The sequence below is a fragment of the Rhinichthys klamathensis genome, unplaced genomic scaffold (genome assembly GCF_029890125.1).
Source record: "Rhinichthys klamathensis goyatoka isolate OS25496 unplaced genomic scaffold, OSU_Roscu_1.1 h1tg000019l_1, whole genome shotgun sequence".
Taxonomy (NCBI): domain Eukaryota; kingdom Metazoa; phylum Chordata; class Actinopteri; order Cypriniformes; family Leuciscidae; genus Rhinichthys; species Rhinichthys klamathensis.
In genome coordinates, this window is record NW_026606570.1 from 3,506,696 (window position 1) to 3,531,913 (window position 25,218).

General features: G+C 36.7%; 1 protein-coding gene across 5 annotated transcripts in view; it reads right to left on the bottom strand.

Moving 5' to 3' along the window:
* The window catches only part of specc1 (sperm antigen with calponin homology and coiled-coil domains 1), a 373,450-nt gene that overhangs the window by 162,618 nt on the left and 185,614 nt on the right, over nucleotides 1-25,218 (bottom strand). Inside the window, exon 1 of one of the 5 annotated variants that reach the window (XM_056236134.1) lies at nucleotides 19,751-20,076. The exons of the other annotated variants lie outside the window; for them this stretch is intronic. Coding sequence (XP_056092109.1) covers nucleotides 19,751-19,790 — 40 coding nt within the window. The 5' untranslated portion in view covers nucleotides 19,791-20,076. Of the gene's footprint in view, nucleotides 1-19,750; nucleotides 20,077-25,218 lie in introns of those variants that run through there. 5 annotated transcript variants of the gene reach the window in all.

Here is a 25,218-nt window from a genome sequence, read left to right on the forward strand (position 1 = left end):
GGTGCACAGATGGGCGCAAATGCATTTGCTATTTAAACAACGTGGCGGAGGAAGTGAAAATGATAACTGTGTCGGGCTAAAACTAGCAAAAAACACTTGCGTTGTGCTTGGCACTGCATTGCGCCGGGTGTATGATAGGGCCCAATGTGTTAAACATAGGGGTGTGACGAGATCTCGTGCCACGAGATCTCGCGAGACTAAAATATGACGAGATTTCCCGTTGAGTGAAAAGCTGTCTCGCGATCTCGCCATGACTGAGCGTGAGGGTGAGATTACAATACTACAATATTCCACCGCTACTGTATAGGGCTGTGTTGAAAAAATCGATTCACCAATTCTGAATCGATTTTCATATTAATTTCTAAAGATCGATCCGTAACTCAGAGGATCGATTTAATAATAGGCTTACATTTTCCCCGTGAACTTTAACTTGCCGCGACTGGGAGATCCCTGTATGCGCATTGAAAGGCTTTCACTCAGCGCGCACATTGTTACAACAACGGGCTTTGAGTGAGTCATTCGTTCATTCAACGAACACGTTTAAAAAAGCTGATTCATTAAAAGAGATGTAATGAAACAAGGTGTTAATTATTTTTAACTTTGAGTTCCACTTTTCAAGGCTCAGCTGAGCAGCAATGCGTCGCATGGGTAACGCTGAAGCTGATGCTTCACTTATCAGAGACCATATATGGCATTGATTCAATGCGTGACTCGCTGATTTTATTTCCCCGCGCGGCTTCCTCGCGCTGTGGAATGCTGACCAGCGCTGCTCCTGACGCGCATTTATGGTAAATACCCGTGACGTGAACGTTAAAAGGATGATACGACAAATATTTCGCTTTCCTTTGACACGGCAACCTTTTTCACAAATACATATGACTTCAAAGACAGACGCAGGTAATCGGCACGCGCTCTGCCGATCTCTCTCATTCACTGTCTGTGCGAAGCCTCTGTAGGCTACACATCACCACGATAAACAGTCTTGTTTGTTATCATTATGAACTTGTTTAACATTCAATACACATGAATGAAGTTCAAAACAAGCAGTTAAATGTCTATAATAGCCTAATAGTATCAATATGTTGCATAACTACAGTCCTGTAATTCAGGTAACAGCTGGAAAAAAACAAAAACACTTATCTAAATCTCGAAAATCGGATCAGATCGGATCGGATCGAATCGAATAATGATAATCGATTCAAGATCTTGAGAATCGGAATCGAATCGATTCTTGAAATTTGAATCGAAACCCAGCTCTACTACTGTAGACTCACATTCACCTAAACTATCGTTTTGCTGTTTTTATAATAAATAATAACCATTATAAACGAATGTAAAAGTCTGCTCTGCTCATCCAACACGAGTTGCCGTTGCAATCAGTGCAGCACGAATCACAGTTCACTGTTCGCGTGACGATGGCGGAGGATTCGTTGCGCAACATAGACTAAACGTCTGATAAATGTCTTATCTTGTAAAATGCACGCTCAGCACCGCTGCTCCCTATACACGCGCGATCACCAATTTGAAAGTAAAACACAAGCTCCCTGATGTGCATTGCGCACAAATTAGGCTTCATTGTCCGTCTCCCAATAGCCATCTCTGGACTGTTTATTTGCGGCTATGGTCTCTGTTTGCACTTCGAATATTTAGAGAGCACTGTAATGTATTAAGTACAACAGACATGGGAGGCTCTGTTTCTGAACTTAATAAATCGGAACACAAGAACAACATAGAGACAAACACACCAGCCTCGTTTCTCTCTACCTTTTCCGAACTCACCATATTAACCCTATAACTGCTGGTGCAAAATAAAACAGCAATTTCAAAACAATTATAAAGAGTCTGTGTGCTAACTTTGATTATGGTTGCACTTGCACTTATTGTTTGCACTTCAGACTTCAATGAGTTCAGTTAGGTCACACACAGCCTCAATCAGAAGTTCTGAAAGCTCTTAAATGTGCAGTAAGGTCTAAAGAGACTCATGTGAAATCAAACAGGAGAAAAGCCAGTCAATAAAAACCTTTTACAGTGCTTGTATATTGTTTTCTTTCAATGCATTTGATAATTCATACTCATAAAGTAGACCTGAAATGACATGCATTAGAAGATTATTAGTTAAAAAATTGCAAAATGCACCTGCATACTATTTTTCCAGTCATGAATTTAGTCATTGAGGATTTCTGAAAAATTGTGCAAAAATCTCGTCTCGTCTCGTTCTCGTGAACTCAATCTTGTGTCTAGTCTCGTCTCGTGAGATAAGCGTCTCGTCACACCCCTAGTTAAACAGAATTAGTATCAGATTAAATGGGAAAAAGCAAGTGAGTACACACAGCGCTTCTGTCGGAGTTTACTTCGGGCTAAGGAAGGACAGCTAACAGAGGTGGAAGAGGGGCTGTATTAAATCTAGGCAATTTGTAGCTACAGTGAAATGTGGATGGTTAAGCTTAGTATGTCACTTGTGGACAAAAGTCCACTGACCTACCGCTCACCTTTCTTTGTAAGATCTGAAGTGGCATAAAATGATTTATGGACACTGAGCAGAGCTGCCTTGATAAGAACATTTTAACACTTGGTTCATACATACTTAATCTTGGTTCAAACCCAATAAAAATGCACCAACTTATTCTGGGAGAGGAAAAAACAAGCCAGATATAGCCCTAGAATAATGTTTCTTCAGAGACAAAAAGACCAAATAATAAGAGAGCATTTATGTTCACTAGATTTTGATTTCATTCCATTTCTATTTTGAGATATTTGTGCTATGTGCATTATACTTCTAAAGCATCTCTCTCAAATAATATTAAGCCTACCTATTTTCACTGGTAATAATAGAAAACAGAACTTCATGTGCAGATCTGACAACGAACTTGACATAAGTAGAGCTTTAACTTCATTTTCTTGCTCATATTTCAGCTAATAGCAAACTGAGGGAAGTCTTTGCAACCTTGCCCAGAGAATGGGAGGAAAATACCAACTAAGCAGCTTCAATGGGTGCGTCAAGCCATCACTTTTTAACACCATCACTTTAATGTTACATGACAGGAAACAAATGATTTCGGTAATTAAAAAATAATTCAAAAGGTATCTACTGTATCTATAGATCCGCAAGCTAAATGTTTTATAATTATTTGATTATATCATGGCGATCTCATCTTGTCTTTGCAAACATAATTGATATACTGCGTCTCTTTATATGATCTAGCTGCACAAATATACTTTTACTTGTGTATGTGGTGGGATACAACACCCATAGACTAACAGTATAGAGAAGTAATTCAAACATGACACACCTGAGCTGGCAAACATACAAGAGAGTATGTTTACTACAGTGAATAAAACTCTAATATCAGCAACAGAAAAACAAAAACAAAGAAAGAGACAGAAATACATTAGCTATGTTTCCTTCCACCTCTTTTTATGCGCATTTTGAGATATTGCATAAAAAAAAAAAAACACTGAATGGAAAAACTAAGATACGCATAAATTCTAAAAATGTACATAAAAAACGTATACGCTCAACTGAATAGGATAAATCTTTTATCCGATAAGAAAACGTGCATAATCTACGATGGAAACACATTAACCAAAAAAATTCCTCGATGCGCATCAAAAAAGACATGTGACTTTGCGATGAGACTGCATAACTTGGACCAACCAGTGGACTGATCTCGTTGCACAGCATCTGAAATACTGTTTTGGTAATTCTGACATGCCTGAGCAAAGTCTGTTGTCAAAGTGGTTTTTACACGACTGCGTTCCAAAACAGCAGGCATCCGCCTCAGATAGCAAGATAGATCAATGTCTTTGACTCACTGGTTGGAAACGGTGCTGTATTCGGAAATATTTTATGCAATATTCCAAGTTAAATTTGCGACTTTGGATGGAAACATAGTTAACTATATTGATAGACTTTTTAGGACTCTCAGTAGCTGTGTTTACATGGACCCTAATAATCTGATTGTAACGTTACGTTTACATGGACACCTTTTGTGTCAATCAGAATGAAATCATTCAGATTTATGAATCAGAATACTGTTTACATGACCGCTAAATAAAGTAATCGGATTGATGTGCATGTTTATATGTCACAAGTTCAAATTGGAATTGATCTTATGACATGCGTACACTCACGAATTTACTGAGTTTCCTGCTTTTTGAGCACATTTGAGAACATTCCAGTTTCGGTTTTCAATCCGATCAAGTGTCTACATGTCCTATCGAACAGGGGTGCGTTTCCCAAAGCCAACTATGGTCGCAAGTTCCGTTGTTACCAATAGAGTTCAATGGAAATTGCGATCATAGTTGGCCAACGATGCTTTTGGGAAACGCACCCCAGATTAGAAAAGGTTTAAACCACCCCCTACAATTCGAATGAAATTCCAATCGAATATGACAAATTCATTCCGATTGATGTGGTTACATGTGACTTTTCCATTCCGGCTGTGCTACTAGTCTGATTAAAATCTGATTATTAGGGTCAATGTACACAGCTACAGCTTTTTTGATTTTGTGCAATGTGCGCATGTCAAAAAATCTATTTTGATTTGAAGCTTGGGATATATAAACATCAACCCAATCCCTTTAATTAGCGGTCATGTAAACACTATATTGGGATTCATCAATCTGAATTAATTAATTCCGATTGAAACAAAAGGTGTCCAAGTAAATGTAGCTAGTGTGTCCATGCTGAATGTTTTGTTTGTATGACATTGATTCAGGTTAGACTGTTTCATATTCGTCAAAATGAAGCTGCTCATTCAATACAAGTATAAAATATGAGAGAAAGAACAAAACCCAGCAGAAAGTGTTTTTGATTACACACATCTCAAAAGGCATGTCATATGCATCATGCTGAACCTCTTTCAACGAGTTCACTGTTTGCAAGAGACTGTTCTTGCGCCAATTCTGAAAAATGTATTTGGCTGCTGAGGTTTTCCAGATCTGGGATCTGCTCGGTTATAACATTTGTAATGTTTACATTAGGATTGTAAATTTAACATGTTCATTTTGCGCGAATAATTACTGAGAAAAAAATTGGTAACACTTTATAATAAGTATACAGTAATAAAGTACTTACAAATCATTAACAAACTATTCGTTTATAGTTAATTCACTGAATGAAGAACTCACTATTTGTATATAGCCTATTATTATATTAACAATGTAGAGACTATAATATATTAACTATGAATTATTTACAAATGATTTGTAAGTACTTTATTAATGTATAATTATTATAAAACACTATATTGGGATTCATCAATCTGAATTAATTAATTCCGATTGAAACAAAAGGTGTCCAAGTAAATGTAGCTAGTGTGTCCATGCTGAATGTTTTGTTTGTATGACATTGATTCAGGTTAGACTGTTTCATATTCGTCAAAATGAAGCTGCTCATTCAATTCAAGTATAAAATATGAGAGAAAGAACAAAACCCAGCAGAAAGTGTTTTTGATTACACACATCTCAAAAGGCATGTCATATGCATCATGCTGAACCTCTTTCAACGAGTTCACTGTTTGCAAGAGACTGTTCTTGCGCCAATTCTGAAAAATGTATTTGGCTGCTGAGGTTTTCCAGATCTGGGATCTGCTCGGTTATAACATTTGTAATGTTTACATTAGGATTGTAAATTTAACATGTTCATTTTGCGCGAATAATTACTGAGAAAAAAATTGGTAACACTTTATAATAAGTATACAGTAATAAAGTACTTACAAATCATTAACAAACTATTCGTTTATAGTTAATTCACTGAATGAAGAACTCACTATTTGTATATAGCCTATTATTATATTAACAATGTAGAGACTATAATATATTAACTATAAATTATTTACAAATGATTTGTAAGTACTTTATTAATGTATAATTATTATAAATTGTTACAAAAAAGGTAATTAATCCTGACCCCATACCTCGACTTACACTACCCTTCAAAAGTTTGGGGGTGGTAATATTTTTTGTAAATGTTTTTAAAAGAAGACTCTTATACTCAGCAGGGCTACATAAAAACTACAATAAAAACAGTAATATTGTGATATATTATTTCAAATTAAAATTGTTCTCTATTTGAATATATTTTAAAAAGTATTTTTTCCTTTGATGGCAAAGCTGAATTTTCAGCAACCATTACTCCAGTCTTCTGTGTCACATGATCATTCAGAAATCATTCTAATATGCTGATTTGATGCTCAAGAAACATTTCTCATTATTATCAATCTTGAAAACAGTTAATATCTTGTGTGGATTAATATTTTAGGCTTCTGTAATGAAAAGAAAGTTGAAAAGAAAGAAAATTTAATTTATGTAACAATGTAAAGGTCTTTACTGTCACTTTTGATGCATCCTTGCTGAATTAAAGTATGCATTTTGTTCTCTCTAAATAAATAAATAAATATTTTTCTACCATGGGACAAATTCAAGCTTGCACTACTATTCAATGATTTTGTCTCTTTTATTTAGTCTTTTTAATAACGTTTATTTTTCATCAAACTGATAAATGAGCAATATATTGACATATGAGATTAATTTCATTACATCAGCACATAATTGATTTGATTACAATTTGCAGTTGATTGACAGCCCTTGTTTGCATCCATTTGGCTGCAGCAGGGAAGAGTCTTTTAACCGTGAGAAAGAAAACTTGCTGATGGGAGTGAGGACATAGAGCTGTGCCCTTGAGCACAACAGCAGGTCACCACCCTTTTACAGGTGAAGCACTTTGCATAATCTCCCCATTAATCAAACCTCTCTGCACACAGGACAGAAGCTCATTCAGTAAATACCTTATAAGACTGGAACTAATTTACCTCACACATTGTATGTACTGCATATAATGAGTTCTGAATATAAAGCACACAAATATGCACACAAATATGCGTGATAAACAAATCAGTTCTATCATTGCAGTCGAAGAAAAAACAAAATGTTACACAGTTCAGTATGAATTGACTGTTGTACAGTTTGCAAATGAAAACTCCAATCCACCACTATAAGTTATGTTATGCACTGGTATTTTACATTATTTATGAATGTAATAATAAAATCCAACTTTCTGGAAAATACTGTGCCTACTGGACAAGACAAGTCGAAGTTGGAAATAAAGATTTTTGGAGTATGTTAGAAGAAAGTACTATTTCAGTTTTTCTACTTCACATTTTCTAATTTCACATTCAATGTGTTACTTTGTAAATGTTTGTGAAATTTACAAGCCATTTATGAGTAAAAACTGTTTCTACATAATTTTTTTGTGTAAATACCACAGTAGAGGAAAACCTTTAGAAAGAACATATTTTTAACCACTAACTTTAAAGGGATAGTTCACCCAAAAATGAAAAATCATTTACTTATCCTCAAGTTGTTCCAAACCTGTATAAATTCCTTTGTTCAGCTGAACACAAAGGATGATATTTTGAAGAATGTTTGTAACCAAACAGTTGTAGGGCACTATTGACTTCCATTGTATTTTTTTCCATACTATGGTAATCAATGGTGCCCCACAACTGTTTGATTTCAGACATTCTTCAAAATATCTTTGTGTTCAGCTGAACAAAGAAATGTATACAGGTTTGTAACAATTTGAAGGTGAGTAAATAATGACAGAATTTTTATTTCTGGGTGATAAGATAGTTTTAAACTATCTTTACATCTTCATCATTATAAAAGTGTTAAAATAACTAGAAGTGTTTGAAACAAGTATCATGTTTACTCCCACACACAGATGAACCATCAATACTGTAGCTGTTCTCTTAGGAGCAAATAGAGACATTTCTATAGTCCAGAAATCCGGAAAAAAACAATGTTTTCCTTCTGTTGTTCTCCAAAATAACTTTCACTGCTGACAAGTAGATACAGCACACTTAATGACTGATGAGCTGGACAAAGAAAACAAACAGAGCTGTTGTTCTAATGACCAGCACTGTTATTGCTGTGTTACAATCTAAATGCTCTCTCTATCATTTCCCCTCAACAAAACACTTGGCATCAAGGTTCAGTATTACACAGACCCTAAAACATGTGGACAATTTGAAACTAGTTGGAGCTCTCTTCAGTCCTTTTTTGTTCATGCATTTGCTGTCTTTTCCTCCAGTTATTCACTATTTTTCTAACCCACCCTGATGGACAAACAGCACGCGGGGTACAGGCTGGTTCTTTTCATTTCAGAACTGATCTGAAAATAGCTTCACTGTTGAGCCATATTTGAATGAGAAGGTCTTCTGAATAGCTGCTGAGCACAGGCACCAGTTCAGTTCATTCGCTCAGCTTACTGCAAAATAACACCCATTGCTTTGCTGGAACGTCCAACATTGCTGCCATTAAACATCCAATCCGTCTACTTAAAGATAAACATGAATGGAATGAAGTTTAAAAGACACGTCTGATTTCTGTTTAAAAAAAAAAAAAATCATTTCATGGATATTTGGGATAGTCTCTTTTGACTTCCTTCCTTGGTATCTCAGCTGTAACAGAAGGGAACGTGTGGAAAGATAAATTGAGATTCCCCTTCCAATGAACCACCTCATTCTCACAACATGAAGACAAACACCAGCTCTGACTCAGACACTGTAACCTAAGCTAACCTAAAAAGAGTATTTCTGCTGTGAAGATTACTGGTTTGGAGTCTCTTCTCTCTCACTAGATCCAGGGGTTGGGGGTTTAAAATAGAAAATCTGATGTCTCTGAACAGTCAAAGAAAAAAGATGTACAACCATGCATGAATTCAAACAGTATGGTCCAATATAGATGTAATCATTAGACAGAACGAACCCACTTAATTGTAAGCGTCTTTAACTATGTTCTAACATTTAAATTAATCAGTTGATACAGTATCCTTATTGTGTATGTTAGTGGTGCACGATATATCGGCCGCCGATATAACATCGGCTGATATGGTCAATTTTTTACACATCGGTATCGTTCCGATGTCAAAATAGGGCCGATGTGAACAGGCCGATTATCATTCCTGTGTATTTGACGTGTGTGTAGATGTGAGTGTGGGGACGGGGATGTTTGTTTTTGCACAAGCGCATACATTACGAGCGCAAGTCCTGTCTAAACATCAAGCGCAAGAAGACTGGAACTTGCGCGCTGTTTTCTGTCAGCCTTACTAAGGCGTATTTTTGTCCCGCCAAAGCCTTATTTGACCGGTGAGTGATGTAGGAGAGTGATGTAGATGACTGACTGCTGCACTTGTTTAACTGAGAGAACGAGCAGAGTGAAAGCCCCGGTCGCGCGCACTCTCACCGTCTTCAAACTGTCTTGCTCTCTCTCCCTCCCTCGTGCATATTAATGAATTGAGTTGACTGAATATCTTTGGTAAAACACGTGGTATACACGATGGTAAAAGGTCGGAAGGCCGAAGTTTTTTTTTTCTGAACTACCATTGGTTGTGAATTGTGCTAAAACAACGTTGCCTTATCTTCTCTGAAAAGCTTTCCACACATTCAAATGACATAAACCACACTTTCAAAAAAAAAAAAAAAAAAAATCTATCTAGTGATGAAATGTTTTCTGTGTTGAGACAAATCTTGTGGGATGTCCTAAACTGCCTGGATAATCACACAACGTGTGCCGTGGTCCGTTAATGACACGTCCGATTCGCGAACTAATGACTCATTTGAACCGATTCACTTTAATGAATGGTTAAAACAACTGATCTGTCCAACACTGAACTCATGAGACATAAATCGGAAACACTTTACAATAAGGTTCCATTTATTAAAGTCTAGTTAACTACATTAGTTAACATTCTATTAATATTAGTTTCTATGCGGATTTACTCCATGACAAAACCACCCCAGTCATTCTAGAATGATTCATTCTTTTCAAATAGAGCTATTCAAGTCATCTGGTGAAATTGTTTTTATATCGCAATGTCATTTTTTACCAATATCGTGCAGCCCTAATCCTCGCTATGTGTTTTCTATACAGAGATATCGACATCGGTAAATATCGGTATCAGCCATTAACAGCAATATTAATATCGGTTATCGGTATCAGCCACAATTTTCACATCGGTGCATCACTAGTGTATGTACATATGTGTTTTACGTTGTACTTTACATTTAAAAAATATCTGCATGTAATTACATCTATAATTACAGTCTACATTTCCCTTACTCCTTAACCAACCTCAATTGCAGCAAAAGTTTAACACAATTAATTGTACCAAACAAATTTGAGATTTTTGACATAAGTACATGGTAGTTAAAGATACCCAATATAAAATATCATTAAATATCATATACTGTATATAAAGTATAATTATAGTATAGTTCTTGATGGATTTTCTTGACATTTATAGTCCTCAGAAAAAAGAACAGAATGAAATCTATACTATACTGTGATCCAACTTTATAAACAGTAAGTGCATTAAAACTTTATCAAAGGTCCTATTACTCTAGCAACCACAAACCTCACTTTATTTAACTGGGCAAGTGCTCAAAACACTTCAGATCTGTAGTTCAGCAAAAATATTGGGGCTTGTCTATATTTAGTCAGACATGTTCCAACATACTGTATTTACTTAACTTATGTAGCATTGAATATTGCGTGTATTATTCATTTACTCATTAAATATTTATGCATTTGAAAAAAAAAATGATCATAAATTCATAATTAAGAATCATAAATTCATAATTAGGTATCATAAATTATAAATTAGTGTTATTCAATTCCAGATAAGAGACATCCAAATGTTATCTTCATAGCAAAATCTCTAATAGGGGGGATCTTTATGAGAGGGAGACACACACCTATGGTGAAGGGGAGGGTTTGCACTCTTGTCCTTGTGGAAACTCATTCTTATGACTGACTGAGCTGCCTGACATGGAGCTAGTGACAACAGATCTGTAGAGCAGACTCATGGAAATTTATTTTTATTTTTCTACTTTGTCAAGTCAAGACACATTTATATAGCGCTTTTTACAATACAGATCGTTTCAAAGCAGCTTTAACAGTGATAACCGGAAAATAATAATGCAACAAAGTTTGTTTCCAAATAATAGCGTCACAGTCCAGCTTAAGTAAGTTCAGTGATGTTTCATTTTTGTTGTAAAAAAGTTATTAATTCATTTCATTTATATATATAACCACTCTGGAGAAAACAGTGATGTCATCGTCCAGCTCAGTTCAGTTCTCACATAATGGTGTCAAAGCAGCAGGCAGATCAATAATATTATTGAATATTAAATTAAATTAAAACTTTGTTTTTGAAAAAGTCAAGATAGGATAAATCTACCAGACTCATTTACCAGTCCAAACCTTCTACACATCATAAATTCATCTTCACCTTTATTCTCCTTTTAATGTGATGTCTGCTTTACTAAAAGATTATCAGCATCTGGAAAGGACCTCATTGAAAAGATCATTTATCAGCCTCTCCTGTTTATGTTTATGTGTTTATGTTTATGTGAACATTCACAGCATTGCAACTGATACTTTTTAAAACAATATTTACTTTTGCCAAAGGGTGTCAAACTGTAGAGGCAAACCTCATCTTAGGAGTGTTTGTGTTTTTTCAGGATAAGAACCTACTGTTTCATCTCAAACACACATACATAAACACACACAAACACACATAGTTTGGCAGCATTTTCCATCTTAGATAAGGCTCCTGCAGTGGTAAAAGTGGCAGTCAGCCACAATCTCTCTGCCAGACAACACATATCCTCATTTACCAGCCACACAGATCAAGACTTCAAATTCCAGCAAGTCTTACAAAGAAATCTACTAGTGGCCTTACAAATAAGACCAACCACAAAGAACTCAGTTTTCAGAAAACTCTTTCAATAATTTTCGCTCATGTATCAAGCCCACGATTCAATCACCAGAACAGGAGAGGATTCCAATAACATTGCTATTGAACTGAATGTCAACTTTCATGAGCCACAGTAAATAAATCAAGAACAGAGACAGCGCAATATATGAAGTGATATGGAGAAAGAGCGACTCAAGAGATGTCCAAGAGAATGTACAGGAGGACAGTAAGATAAAGCAGACTGTTACTTTCCATCTGCAGTTGAAAATGGTTAAAATGAAGTAAACTTTAAAATGGAAATGCAATAGAAAGTTTATCCCCCAGGCTGGATTGTGGATATGTACCAACACACAAACACACACACATAGAGAGACAATATATTTTTTTAGCATTGAGACTCTTTTCACTCAGTGTTACTTAGCACATTTCTAACACGCACACCAATAACCACATAACTAGATTTTTATGTATTCATTAAAAAAAAAGTGAGCATGCTTGCTAGTCTCCCCACTGCTCTGGTGTTAAAGGTATTTGTCAGATACCCCTTTTCCACCAAAGCATTTTGAGAGCCGGTTCGGAGCCGGTGCCTACTCACGAACCAGTTCTTTGTGTTTCGACAGCCAAAGAACCGGTTCTCGGACAGGAAAATTGGTTCCAAAGCGGCACCAACTCTTTGCTGGACTAGAACCGTTCTTTTACCACGTCACGCTTACGTCGGGGGCTGGGTTATTGTGACCAACAACACGACGGGAATGGGAAAGCTAAGACGTATGGCGACGTACACAGTGACGTAACGACGTCGTTCGCTGGGCTCTCTAGTCAGTGGAAAAACAAACAGGTTCTGAGAAGGTTCGCAAGTTGAACCAACTTTGAACCAGCACCAGTTCCGAACCAGTTCTTTTTTGGTGGAAAGAGTGTTGCCATGTGGATGCTAAGGTGTTGCTAGGTGACTGCTTACAGACTCAAATTATAAAGAGCCCACTCTTAAAGTTGCAATTAAACAGAAATTGCAACAAAATTGTCTTTCCTATTGTGGCGTATATTTTAGTGTAACGGTTTTATCAAATGAGAGAATTTTTTTAGGGCAGAATTTGTCTATTAACTAACTAGATAGTAGAGCATTGCAAACTAAATGAATGAGTTTCTATGATATCATGGTCTCTAAATATAGCTCGGGGCCCTCTTTTAAAGTGAATTTATAAGACATTTTTTTCACACATTTTATTGCCCGCCAGATCACAATCAAAAGTCGTCGAAAGTGTAAGGGGTTTGAACAAATTACTAAACCTAAGTATGAACAAAAGTAAAAGTGATGCGTGCCTTACAGAGTGGTCAGTAAACACTATTTCTGAGATGCTCTGAGTGTCTCTTGACAAGATATACACACACAGCAGTATTGAAGTGCAATGGGATCCGGACCAGTGTAGTATAATATATCGATATTTTGATGCGTCTCGATACTGACATTTCTGAAATGATGTCTTTTCTACAGTAATACACCGAAACCAGTTGCACGTTCTCATTCTCTTTTTTCCGACGACAATTTGACAGTTTGACACACACTCCTCTCACTCACTCGTCTTATTGCTCCAGTTGAATAGTGTTGGTGTTACAGGTCCTGAATTTCGGTGCAGGGTTGCAAATCTGCATATAATTTTACTCACTCCTGCAGGTTTTGTGCACAAACCAAAAGCGTGCGCACCACTGATCTATATAAGTTATTTTGACACTTAAACAGTCAAATACACAAAATTTTATCAAAATGCCCATCTTGACAAGTATGCAGATAAACACAGTGAGGTTTGGGACGTAAATAATTGGGAAAAAAACAGTGTAACAGTATATTGGATCTGAGCATGAGCTCTTAAAGTTTAACCCTCTGGGGTCGGCGGTATCGCCGGCGATACCAGCTCACTTTTTTTCTTATAAGTGCAAAAGAGACTCAAAATACTCTGCTGATTTTGATCTTACATATATGTTTTATACATCATTCGATCCTGTTAAGTGTCTATTTTTTGTGTATACTCACAATAAAAACAAAGTGTTGTGCTTTTTGTCAAATAAAGAAAAATAAACATGATGCGCGTTTTACCTTCTCTCTGTCAGTGAAGTTCATTCTGAAACGCGTCCGAAAAATGAACTGTAACTCAGTAAATACTTGTCACAGAGACACGAGAGATTTCTCTTTATGAAGCTGAAATTCTTTTCTTTTAAATGAAGTAATTTATATAAAAAACAATATTCTCAGTTTATGTAATCTGTATGAAAAGAAAGAGATGTCAGTTTTTTTCCTTTCACCTAATTATAGCGTATGACGTGTTAATGTGACCACGCCCACTGAGAGTGCGCGCTATTCAAACGCAAATGTTGAGGCAAGCCATGAAAACGCCCACATCAGCTGGATAAAACATCCAGTTTAATAAGAATCTTGTACTTTACGTCTTGCTGCACTGTGAGGAATAATACTATAGAAGTGCTGGTAGTTTCATTTCGAGGAGCACGGATCCAGCTGATGTAGTAAGTCATTTATTCTTAAGTGCTTTGTTCTAATCGCGTTATTGAATAGTGTCTGTAAACTGCACAAAGACAGTTTAAATATGAATTGTGTGTCTGTGTGTGAATGAACGAACGCACAGATGCACAGTTACAGACGAAATATAAAAGAAAATATTTCGTTGACTAGCTTTGGATAGATTATAAAGTTTTTACTGTAAAATAGACATCAAATAAGCTTTTGTTAGACAGTTTCTGCTCATGTGTTAAATATATAGTATGTTTTGTCAAAAATAAACTAATCAACTGTTATAGTGTTTGTTCCAATGCAAGCTATATCAAAATAATGAATCCTTAACTTTGAAATATGTATGATAAAATGTATTGGCCTACTTTATATGGAAAAATAATTTTCTTTTCAAGATGTTTCCAACTCTAACTTTGAACCAATTCTATAGAATGGCCCATATAACCTATTTGACCAAGATTTGTTTCCAGGTATGACTAAAAATGTGCTTTTGACTTTCATTTATATTTTGATTTTAAATATATATATATATATATATATATATATATATATGTGTGTGTGTGTGTGTGTGTGTGTGTGTGTGTGTGTATACATACACACACAGACATATATATATACACTACCGTTCAAAAGTTTGGGGTCGGTACTAGGGATGGGCATTTTTCAAAAATAATGCATTCGAATATTCGGGCTCATAGAAATCGAATATTCGAATATTCGTTTAGCCTATTTAAATGACATTTAACGAAAAAGACGTTATTTTTTAAGTACATTTTTCAAAAAGTTTTTGTCACCATTTCTTAACAAGCTTACGATTAGGCAATACACAACAAGCTTACAATATATGTTACAGTTTTCTTTTAGTTGAAAACATTAAACAGTTGGCCTATGTGTAAACAAAATATAAATAACAAAAGGATTTTAGCTCAAGCAGCGCGAGCGGGAAAAAAAAACGCCTAAAGCCCCGTTCACACCGCCAGCGACACGCAGCGACAAAGCGACACGATCCCATTCATTTCAATGGAGCGCTGGCGACATCCGGCGACACGAGCGACAGTGACCGTTGGCGACAGAATGTGGGCGTGTCAAGCGACAAGAGACAAACGACAAAAGTTGAGAATTTTCAACTTTATGCAAATGAGAAGCGATTTTCGCGAGCGACAACCAATAGGAAAGAAGACTTTCAGTGGAGCTCACGTCACCGTCTCGAGTGCAGGCAAGACAGAAGAGTTCGAGGGAGATTTCACTGTTTTATATGATTTGACTGTAACCACATACATGGATATAATAAAATGACGAATGGAAAAGAAACTGTCGACAGTCTCAGTGAGTTTAATTCATATACATTTATAGTTCGAGTGTTGTAGTTTTATGATGCAAGTTTAGCACTGCTGCAGATCATTTTACAGTTTCCCTTGCATTATGTTGACTATTAGGGACAAGAAAATTGATTATTTGTCAAATTCGAATGACGTTTTAGTAATTTATGACAGAATGAGTGAGTTTAATTTGTTGATTGATCGATCGTTAATCTAGTAAATGATTTAATCCACTGAACCCTGCTGTGGTAATATAAAAACACTCTCCCAACAGCATACTGTTTCTTTTGAGCCTAATTCCAAGTCAAATTAAAATGATATAGTTGTATGTCACTTCTGATGGTATTTTGAGTAGATATATGGCCAGACGTGCAGTCAACCAATAACATTAGAGCGACAGCACTACGAACGCCCACAAGCGACTTCACAGTACAGAAACAAGCGACATGTAGCGACAAAATCGCTGGCGATTTGAACGGGGCTTAATAAAGCAGAGTAGCAGACTGCGCCAGATATCGAACAGAACGTACACACACACACTCGAGTCAGCATGATTATCGTGTATATTGTTTCACGTTTATGTTGAGAAAAACAATAATGTCCACATGCAGGGGCGCCGCCAGCAATTTATGCTCGAGTGAGAAAACGCGCTGCACTGACAGACGATTCAGAGACACAACCAGTTTCTAACAGCACTTTGCGTTTTCTGTTCTTAAACCTGTCTCTCTCAATGAAACTTAAGGGAAGTATATGTCTAAAAAAATAATTTTACTATTAGATTAGTATCATCTCTCGGATCACGCGCGCTACAGCTGCGCTTACCTGCAGTCGTAGTGATGGACAGCTGTCTTTCCTCAGTCGCCTGCTGTTTGGATTTCATGTGATTTCTCATTGTGTTGATGATATTATAACTCAGATTAATTAATTCATTTGATCAAAAGTAATTCCCTTCTGTAAGATCATTTAGTAACATAATTTTCAACTAGTAGTCTAATTCCAAACTTCGCGAGGCAGACGACGACGACATTATGTGATGTGATCAAATACAAACAACTTGTTAAACACGCGCCACAGCGCCACCCAGAGGATTTAGTTATAACTGCGAGTTAGTGCTTGGGATTTATCAGGGATTCACTGCATTTACGGCCGGCAAAGCATTTAGGCTACGGCTTCATAAATTCGATAAAATTCGAATAGTATTTTATTTTTCGAATAATAATTACAGATCGAATATTCGAAAATTCGAATATTCGTGCACATCCCTAGTCGGTACGATTTTAAATACTTTTAAAAGAATTCTCTTCTGCTAACCATGGCTGCGCTTATTTGATTAAAAATACAACAAAAATCAGTTATACTATTAAATATTATTCCAGTGTAAATCAGCTGTTTTCTGTGTGAATATATAGTAAAGTGTAATTTATTCCTGTGATCAAAGCTGAATTTTCAGCATCACCAGTGTCAGTGTCTTCAGTGTCAAATGATCCTTCACAAATCAGTATAATATGAGGATTTGATGCTCAAGAAACATTTATTATTATTATCAATGTTGAAACAGTTGTTGGTCTGTCAGTTGTACAGTTTTTTTTTTTTTTTTTTTTAGGATTCTTTGATGAATAGGAAGTTCAAAAGACTTTTGTAACATTATAAATGTCTTTACTGTCACTTTCGATCAAATTAATTATTCCTTGATAAATAAAAGTATTGATTTCTTTCCTCCAAAAAATAAAAATAAAATTCTCACTGACCCCAAACTTTTGAACGGTAGTGTATATATATATATATATATATATATATATATATAGTAGTGCTGGGCAACGATTAAAATTTTTAATTGCGATTAAGAGTGAATAATGAATTCTAAAGTAGTGTATTGCACACTTTTGATTTAAATGTACTGCTATATACACAAAAGTGCAATTACATGTGGTTTGCAAAAACTTTAAACAAATAAGGTGCTTTATACCAGCAGTATTCCTTTTACACAGTAGCAATACAATATTTACTGTAAATCTCAACTTAAACATTAATGTAATCAAATCAAATATTAAAACAAATCTATGCCACTGCCAGGGCATTCATTACCTTTTATCTAGCTTGTTAAAACGAGTCCAGTTTTCTTGGTTTTTTTCTGAACAGGTATCAACAGGTATCTTTTATCAGGGAGCAGCAGAAACAGTCTATGTAGTCAGAGGTCATGACCACTACTACAGATATAAGTCGACCAACGTTACTTCGCTGATAGTAGCTTAGGTTTGGTCATGACATGGTTTCCCACGTACACTAAGACTACATTAAACAGATGTAAAGCCCAATTTATACTTCTGCGTCGAACTCACGCCGTAGCTACGTACCTGCTGTGTGTAGCGCGCGTACCCTGACGTGCACCTCTCCAAAAATGTAACAATGCGCCAATTCTACGCGTACCGCAAGCGCTGTGATTGTTAGAACCGCTCCCCGGGTTTCACATGCATGCTCCCTCTGCATGTGTAATTGTGCGTCAAGGGGGACAACGACGCAGAAGTATAAATAAAAACCAACGCGTAGTCTATACCGTAGAGGCTCCGGCGTAGGTCCGACGCAGAATTATAAATCAGCCTAGACGTGAGGTGAAGTGGTCGAGCACAGGTGCAGCGACAAGCAGGTGCGTTCCTGTGAAACTGTTGCGGTCATGCTCGCCTCACGCCCGCGCCCGCGAGCAACGGTGAGCCAGTGAGCAACGGACTTTCAAAATAATAATAATAAAAAAACTGCGTTAACGTGCGCTAAAAAAATTGTCGGCATTAATTAATAAATGCGTCAACGCAATAATAACGTGTTAACTTGCCCAGCCCTAATATATAGTATATATATATATATATATATATATATATAGATAGATAGATAGATAGATAGATAGATAGATAGATAGATAGATAGATAGATAGATAGATAGATATTGTCCTTGCATTCTTTCTTGTGTTACACACCTGAATGAAAGGCTCATTATTATGCGGGTCTTTGTCTTCTCAGGTGAGAACCACCTAATTATACATGAGGGGGTTGGGCTGTTCAAGCACATTCGCATATTGCCTTTCCAAAAAAAAAAAATGTTTTTCACAATTTAAAACAATCTATTGTTTTATGTGAATGATTAGGCAGGATGATTTTCAGATCATTTTGAAGCAAAAACTCTAGGCGACAACATGCATTAGTCAAAAGTCTTGTGGACAGATATTTAGTGTTTTGTTGCCTTATTTCAGAAACTTTAATTTTTAGTTTTTTCAATAACCATGCATAAACAATATTCTCTCAAAAATACAAACATGTACATACATGTTGCTCACATATTATGGTAGCCCTGTTTGTGCTAAATAGAGTGTAATTTCACCTGTGCCATTAATATGTTTATAAGCAACTGAAAAAAGCACAAATGTCAGGGCATGTCAAAACATCTTAAGGACCCCAAAAACACCTTAGACCCCAGAGGGTTAAGCAGCCTAATATGCTACATGTTATTCAGAGAATAAAAAAACAAAGAGAAAGTCACTCTTTGCTCTTGACTAAATAACTTTTGTAACTTTAATTCTAAGCATTAATCTGTATTTAATTTTTACAGTGAAGACTATGCAGTGTTATTTTACATTTGATTACTTTATATAATTTCTGTAGTATTTCTTACCCGAATACTACTGTTAGACCCACCTGAAAAACTTAAAGCTGTGGGGGTTTTTTTCATTTATCTTTTTATTCTGTTATTTGTGCTATCGTTTGCAATTTATTTGTTCTTATATAAATACATAAATATGAGATAATAATAGAAAATATCTATATGGAAATACATATGGCAGTTTTCCCAGCAGTATCGAAAATGGTATAGAATATCAATATCCATTTATAATGCAACTTACATTTACCCCTACAGCTGCAGGCTGATACTGGCCACAACAGAACCAATGATAGAAAGAAGAGGTTGAGAATGAAAAGATGCAGAACAGACAGAACCAACAGATATATAGAGTAAAGAGAGGAAATATAGGACATAATAACAGACAGAGAGTAAGCGAATTAGAGAGCTAAACACAAATAGAGTTGAACGCTCTAACAAATCCCATCCAGAATGAATGATAATACAACATTTCTTTTAGAACAGTGATATGTTAGTCAGACCTGTGTCCGGCTCCTCCACCCGGGTTTCCTGGTTCCCCATGGCTGCTACACGCTGCTCCACAGAAGACACTAATCCATCAGAGCAGAGCTCCGACACACCTGACAGTGCAAACTCACTTCACTAGCGCTAGTGCGTACGAGACAAAGACAATGGGACAGAGGTGTTTGTCCTCTTTTCGCGCCCTGCTGGCTGTGAATCAGCAGCCAGACAACATTCCTGCCAACTGTCAGTCTGTCCCAGTGCAACTCTCTCAGTCTCCTTCTCATTCACTTGTTCTGTCTCTCTCTGTCAGTGTCAGGCAGCAGCTGCAGCAGGAGTGTATTCAGTATGTTATTAGTCAAGTCACTGTTTGGGGGCGTGGCCTCCCTCTGTATATCTGCTCCTCCTCCAACTGAAGCATGAAAATTAGAGCAAGCAAACTCCCTCTTTTATCTTGCTCAGTCTTTTCTTCACTTTACTTCTATCTCCAGAAATGAAGAGTATATATGATGAAGAGAAACAGATTGAAAGAAGAGGAGGAGAGGAGGTTATATTCGTCTCCTTCCCCATTAACTTTTCTGACATCATTCATCTGTTCTGAAGCGGAGGACAACGGGCAGAAAGAGGACGGGACGCACATGTGCAAAGCCACTACATGTTTCTCTCATGGACTGCTGCATTATCATCACAGAACGGGAAATTTGAGCCCCCAAGTTAGACTGATCCATTTTTCCTGTCCTCAGTAGGAGGCATGAAAGATAGATGTGTTATTTTCTTTAGCTCCCTCCCCCTCATTCTCTATTCATGTAGAATCATGTGTGTTAAATATTCTTGCTAGGAAAAAAACATGCAATCTTTGCCTGAATCTGTCCCTGGCTTGACAATACAGATATAATTCACATTTTAATCTTCTTTTTATCAAACTAAATATTCAGTATTATATTTTACATAATGTCATACTAATGTCATGTCCCATTCTGCTATTCCTGTGTGTATGAACCCAAAAGTATACTTCCGTTTTGAAGCAAACACTTAACGAATGCATACTGCTGAATGCAAAGCCTTTTAAAGTATAATGCACAGCATGTGCAAACACAGAAGCTTAGAACGTGCACTAAAGATTCATCTTTATCCAGTGTTCACACTATTTTTCTACAGAAGATAATGAGCGTTAAAATGTCTTTGTACTTGTTTAAATTACAGTGGGGGGTGTCTCTTAACCCTGTCACACAACAATTGTCAAAGTGCTTCTATGGCCACATTCACACTGCAATAGAATATGGTTCACAGTCCTGCATTTGAGTCGTATTTTACGTACACACAGTTCGGTTATTTACGAGAGTAACAACCGCATTTTATAACCAAAATCCCACCCGTGAATTTATCAGGATTAATAACCGCATTCTCGGAAAACCCGCGCTGTGTAAACAGAACCGGACTGGACAACTAGTTATCTGTCACGAATACTGGCTACTCGTAAGAGAATACAGGCACATTCTCCTGCACGTTCATACCAAGTGTTCCGCACAAGTCCTGAAAATTGAAGCCAAAACGTTTCGATCGCCCCAGGTGGCTGGATGCAGTATAGCTCATAAACCCCACCCTCTCCATGTAATCTAATGGGACATGAGACAAACTAAACAATCAAATTACTCACTTCAAAAAAAAAATCTTTTCCAAAGATGGTTTCTGTCATTTTAGACAGAAAAGTATAACCGACTTTTTTCAGGATTTTCGGGAGGAGATTCAACTTTCATTTCTTCTACATTTCCATAACTGTTTATTTTGCACCGACATAATGAGTTGTTCTGTAGTAAACTGTGCTAACAGATTCTATGGAAGTGTGGGTGGGGCCTTGATAATGCGGCTCCACTTCATGCTCACTCGGGCTCCAAGATGTCAGCGCCATATTTGGACACTGGAAGACAATGGTTCATGCAAACAGTATTCGAGACACTACTGTAAGTTGCTGTGTGAACGGGACATTTCGAGACTCACACATGTAGGTAAATGCTGTTGTCAATCACAAACACTGAAAATGTAAATGTAGCTGTCACAGTTGATGTGGTAGTTCTCAGAATGAAGACGATGAAGATCACATGTTAACTTTCTTTAACAAACATGTAGATAATACACAGATGAAGGCACAGAGAATAATCACATAGACTAGGGGAGCGCGGGGCACAACCTAACGCGGGGTTAAATGTAACACAGACCTTTACATAGTCAGGGTCAAGCAGGTTGAGTTTCCGCTTTTTTTCTCTCGCTGCCAGAAGACAGTCTCCCGTGGATTTGTGGTAAGATTTCGTGAAGATTCTGGACAAAGAGTGTTTTGACACCATGCAAGTAAATTTTTTCATTAACTGTTTTTTTTATATTACCTTAATAACTGTCTTGTTGGCTAAAACATAGCACTATTTTGAAACATATCAACAACTGTTAGCTAGGCTTAAACTATTTTTTACAAAGCGGGGTTAGTTGTGGCACAGTGACTACGTTTACATGCAGCCAATTTTCGGGTTATGGTCGGGTTAAGGTCACTATTCGGGTTTCTGAAACATTAGGAATAACCCGTTTACATGCGTGAGCAGAGAGAGTTTCTCCTGTATACATGGAATTGCAATATCCCGATGTAAACGGCGACGCACGGTTAGCGTCAAGACGTACGGACAACCTTAAGACGCACTATGCGTCATTTCCGATTCTTCTTCCTGTATCCAAAGACAACAACAATAGCAGCAGCACGCGGATAATGAATAGCTCGGGGCAGATAGCGATCGCCTTTGTTTGCGCTTTGGTGCTGGTACTGACCTCGCTCCAAAAGTATGCTGTGCTGCGTCTCGCCATGTTTACTTCCGGTATACTGCACGCGGGTTTTTGTATGCGCTGAGAAGTTCCTCTACTCAAAAGACCAAGATTCCTTGCGAATAGAACATGCGCAGAACACAAATCACTATGGGGATATGCCGATGCGCGTTTACATGACCAAAAATTCGGGTTAGAAAAGGGGTACCCCAGGTATCATATCCCGGTTTTTAAAATCCGGGATATGAGCATATTCGGGTTTTTGCCGGTGTTTACATGGCCGTGCGCGACCGGGTTATTGCTAATATCCCGGTTTTGAACGGGTTATTGGCTGCATGTAAACAACTAAGCCGCCAAGTGTACAACGATAATGAAATGAAAACAGGGAGCCACACAACTTTTCAGGTTTGAGTATTTATTTATACATTTATTTATATTAAAAATTTAATTTTGTTGGACTTTCACAAACAATGTTGGAATTTAAATGTCAAAGTATGATTTTTTTCCACGTTTGTTTACTATGCATTGATCACTTGTTTATTTATATAAAAAAAGCATGTTTTCATGCAATAAACCCTTTAAAATGTGATTTGAGTCCGTTTTTATTAATAATAATAATAATAATTTTGCAAGCAGCTGCCACACACAAATATAATTCAATAGCAATTACAATATTTGATGATTTTATTTATTTAAATATTGCAAAACTGCAGCCCTTTCATATATATCTATTCATGATATTGATCTATAATAGAAGGATGATTGGATGAGGGATGGATGTATGGATATCTATCTATACAGATGTACAACCAATATCAAACTATACAGATAAAATAGTACTGAATTATGTGTTACACACAACTGTTACAACTAACCCCTCTGTCTGTTACAATTAACCCTGCATATGGGGTAAGTTGTAACATTTGCACTTCTGTCACTTTCAGTGCAACTGTACAAAAATGGTAGGTCCTAGAAAAAAAACATTAAGTGTTCATTTGTAGCAGAGATGTGTATGTTGCTTGTGTAAAAAAAAAAAAGATTAATCTAACTTAATTATTTTTTTAATAATTGAGCCAAAACCAGAAGTCCCCCACTCTCCCCTACAACTCACACAGAGACGAGAACCAATAATGAATTTAGTGAGACAGGGAGTATAAATGACAGACAGCTGAACGTAATCAGTAACTGAGGAGACTATATTGGAGGTAATTAAGACTAAACAGAACTAAAAACACATGAAACAAACACAAAGGAATGAAATTAACACAAAACACAACATAATCCTGACAGTAGCCTATTAAATTATATTTTACAACGTAATTTATTCCTGCGATGGTAAAGCTGAATTTTAAGCAGCATTATTTCAGTCTTCAGTGTCACATGATCCTTTAGAAATCATTCTAACATGCTGATCTGGCTAATTATAACAGTTAAGGCGGGCATACACTGTGCGATGTCTGTGCGATTTCAGCAAGGTACCTACTCACACTGAATGAGTAGATCGCATGCGATGTAAAGCCAAAGCTCGCGTTTTATGTGCTCACACTATACGGTCCGAACATCAAGCTGTGACTTGACTGCTCAAACTATACGTGTGAAATATGTACGATAATATGCCACGCAATAATTTCATAGCGCATCACCGAATAACTGACATACGCTGCGAAGATTAGATAGAAGCTTACTCCTCCTCATTGAAAATTGTCTAAAAACATTTAGGTCGATTACAATGAATTGTAGGCCTATAATTAAAATTATTAACAGTCTATAATATGTCTGAACACTGCAATAATCAGTCATCAATGAAAATTAAAAACAGCTTTATTTAAAAAACAGCTTGTTTAACATGAGCATTGTTTAACAAATTCATAAAAGAGGCACGGTAGCTACATCACAGGTGGCTTGGAAGACATGGTTAATATGGTTTATCCATTTTGCAACACGAACTGGAGGTAAGCAACAGTAATTTGTAGCTAGTTTGAACTACATAACTTAAAGATCTCCCTCTTTTCTTTCTTGCTGCATTAAAGATGAAATGGTTAAACTTCTGTTTTCACGCAGACGCAGTGAGGGAAAAACACTGAGTTTAGGGCAATCGGTTCGTAGCTCTGCTTCACCTGTGCGATAACCTCACGAGGAGCGACCACAATTTCTGACATGCCAGAAATTCATCCGACCATCCGATTGCCGTCTGGAGAGGTTTATCGCCTCCCCATGTACACTGCACGAACACTGCACGACAAACGACACACGACAAAGCTGAAAATCGGCCCGACCCGAAAAAGAGTCACACAAGTCAGAATTCGGCTCAAAATCGGACGGAAATCGCACAGTGTATGCCCGCCTTAAGCTGCTTATATTAGTATTTTTGTGGAAACCATGATACTTGTTTTTTTCAGGATTGTCTAAGAGATAGAAATCTAATGTTACAACTTTTGTAACACTATCAATTTCTTTACTGTCACTTTTGATAATTTTAATGCATCCTTGTTGAATAAAAGTATTAATTTCTTTCAAAAGAGAAAAAAATCATACCCTAAACTTTTGAACAGTTTTAATTTATTTATTTTTGCAGGATTTATTTTGCAGAATAGCAACACATGGCATATCTATGGAGGGATTAACATGGTAGCTCTGTCTAATTAACCATCAACTTCAGTTGAGCCAGACTGTGAGTCTCAAC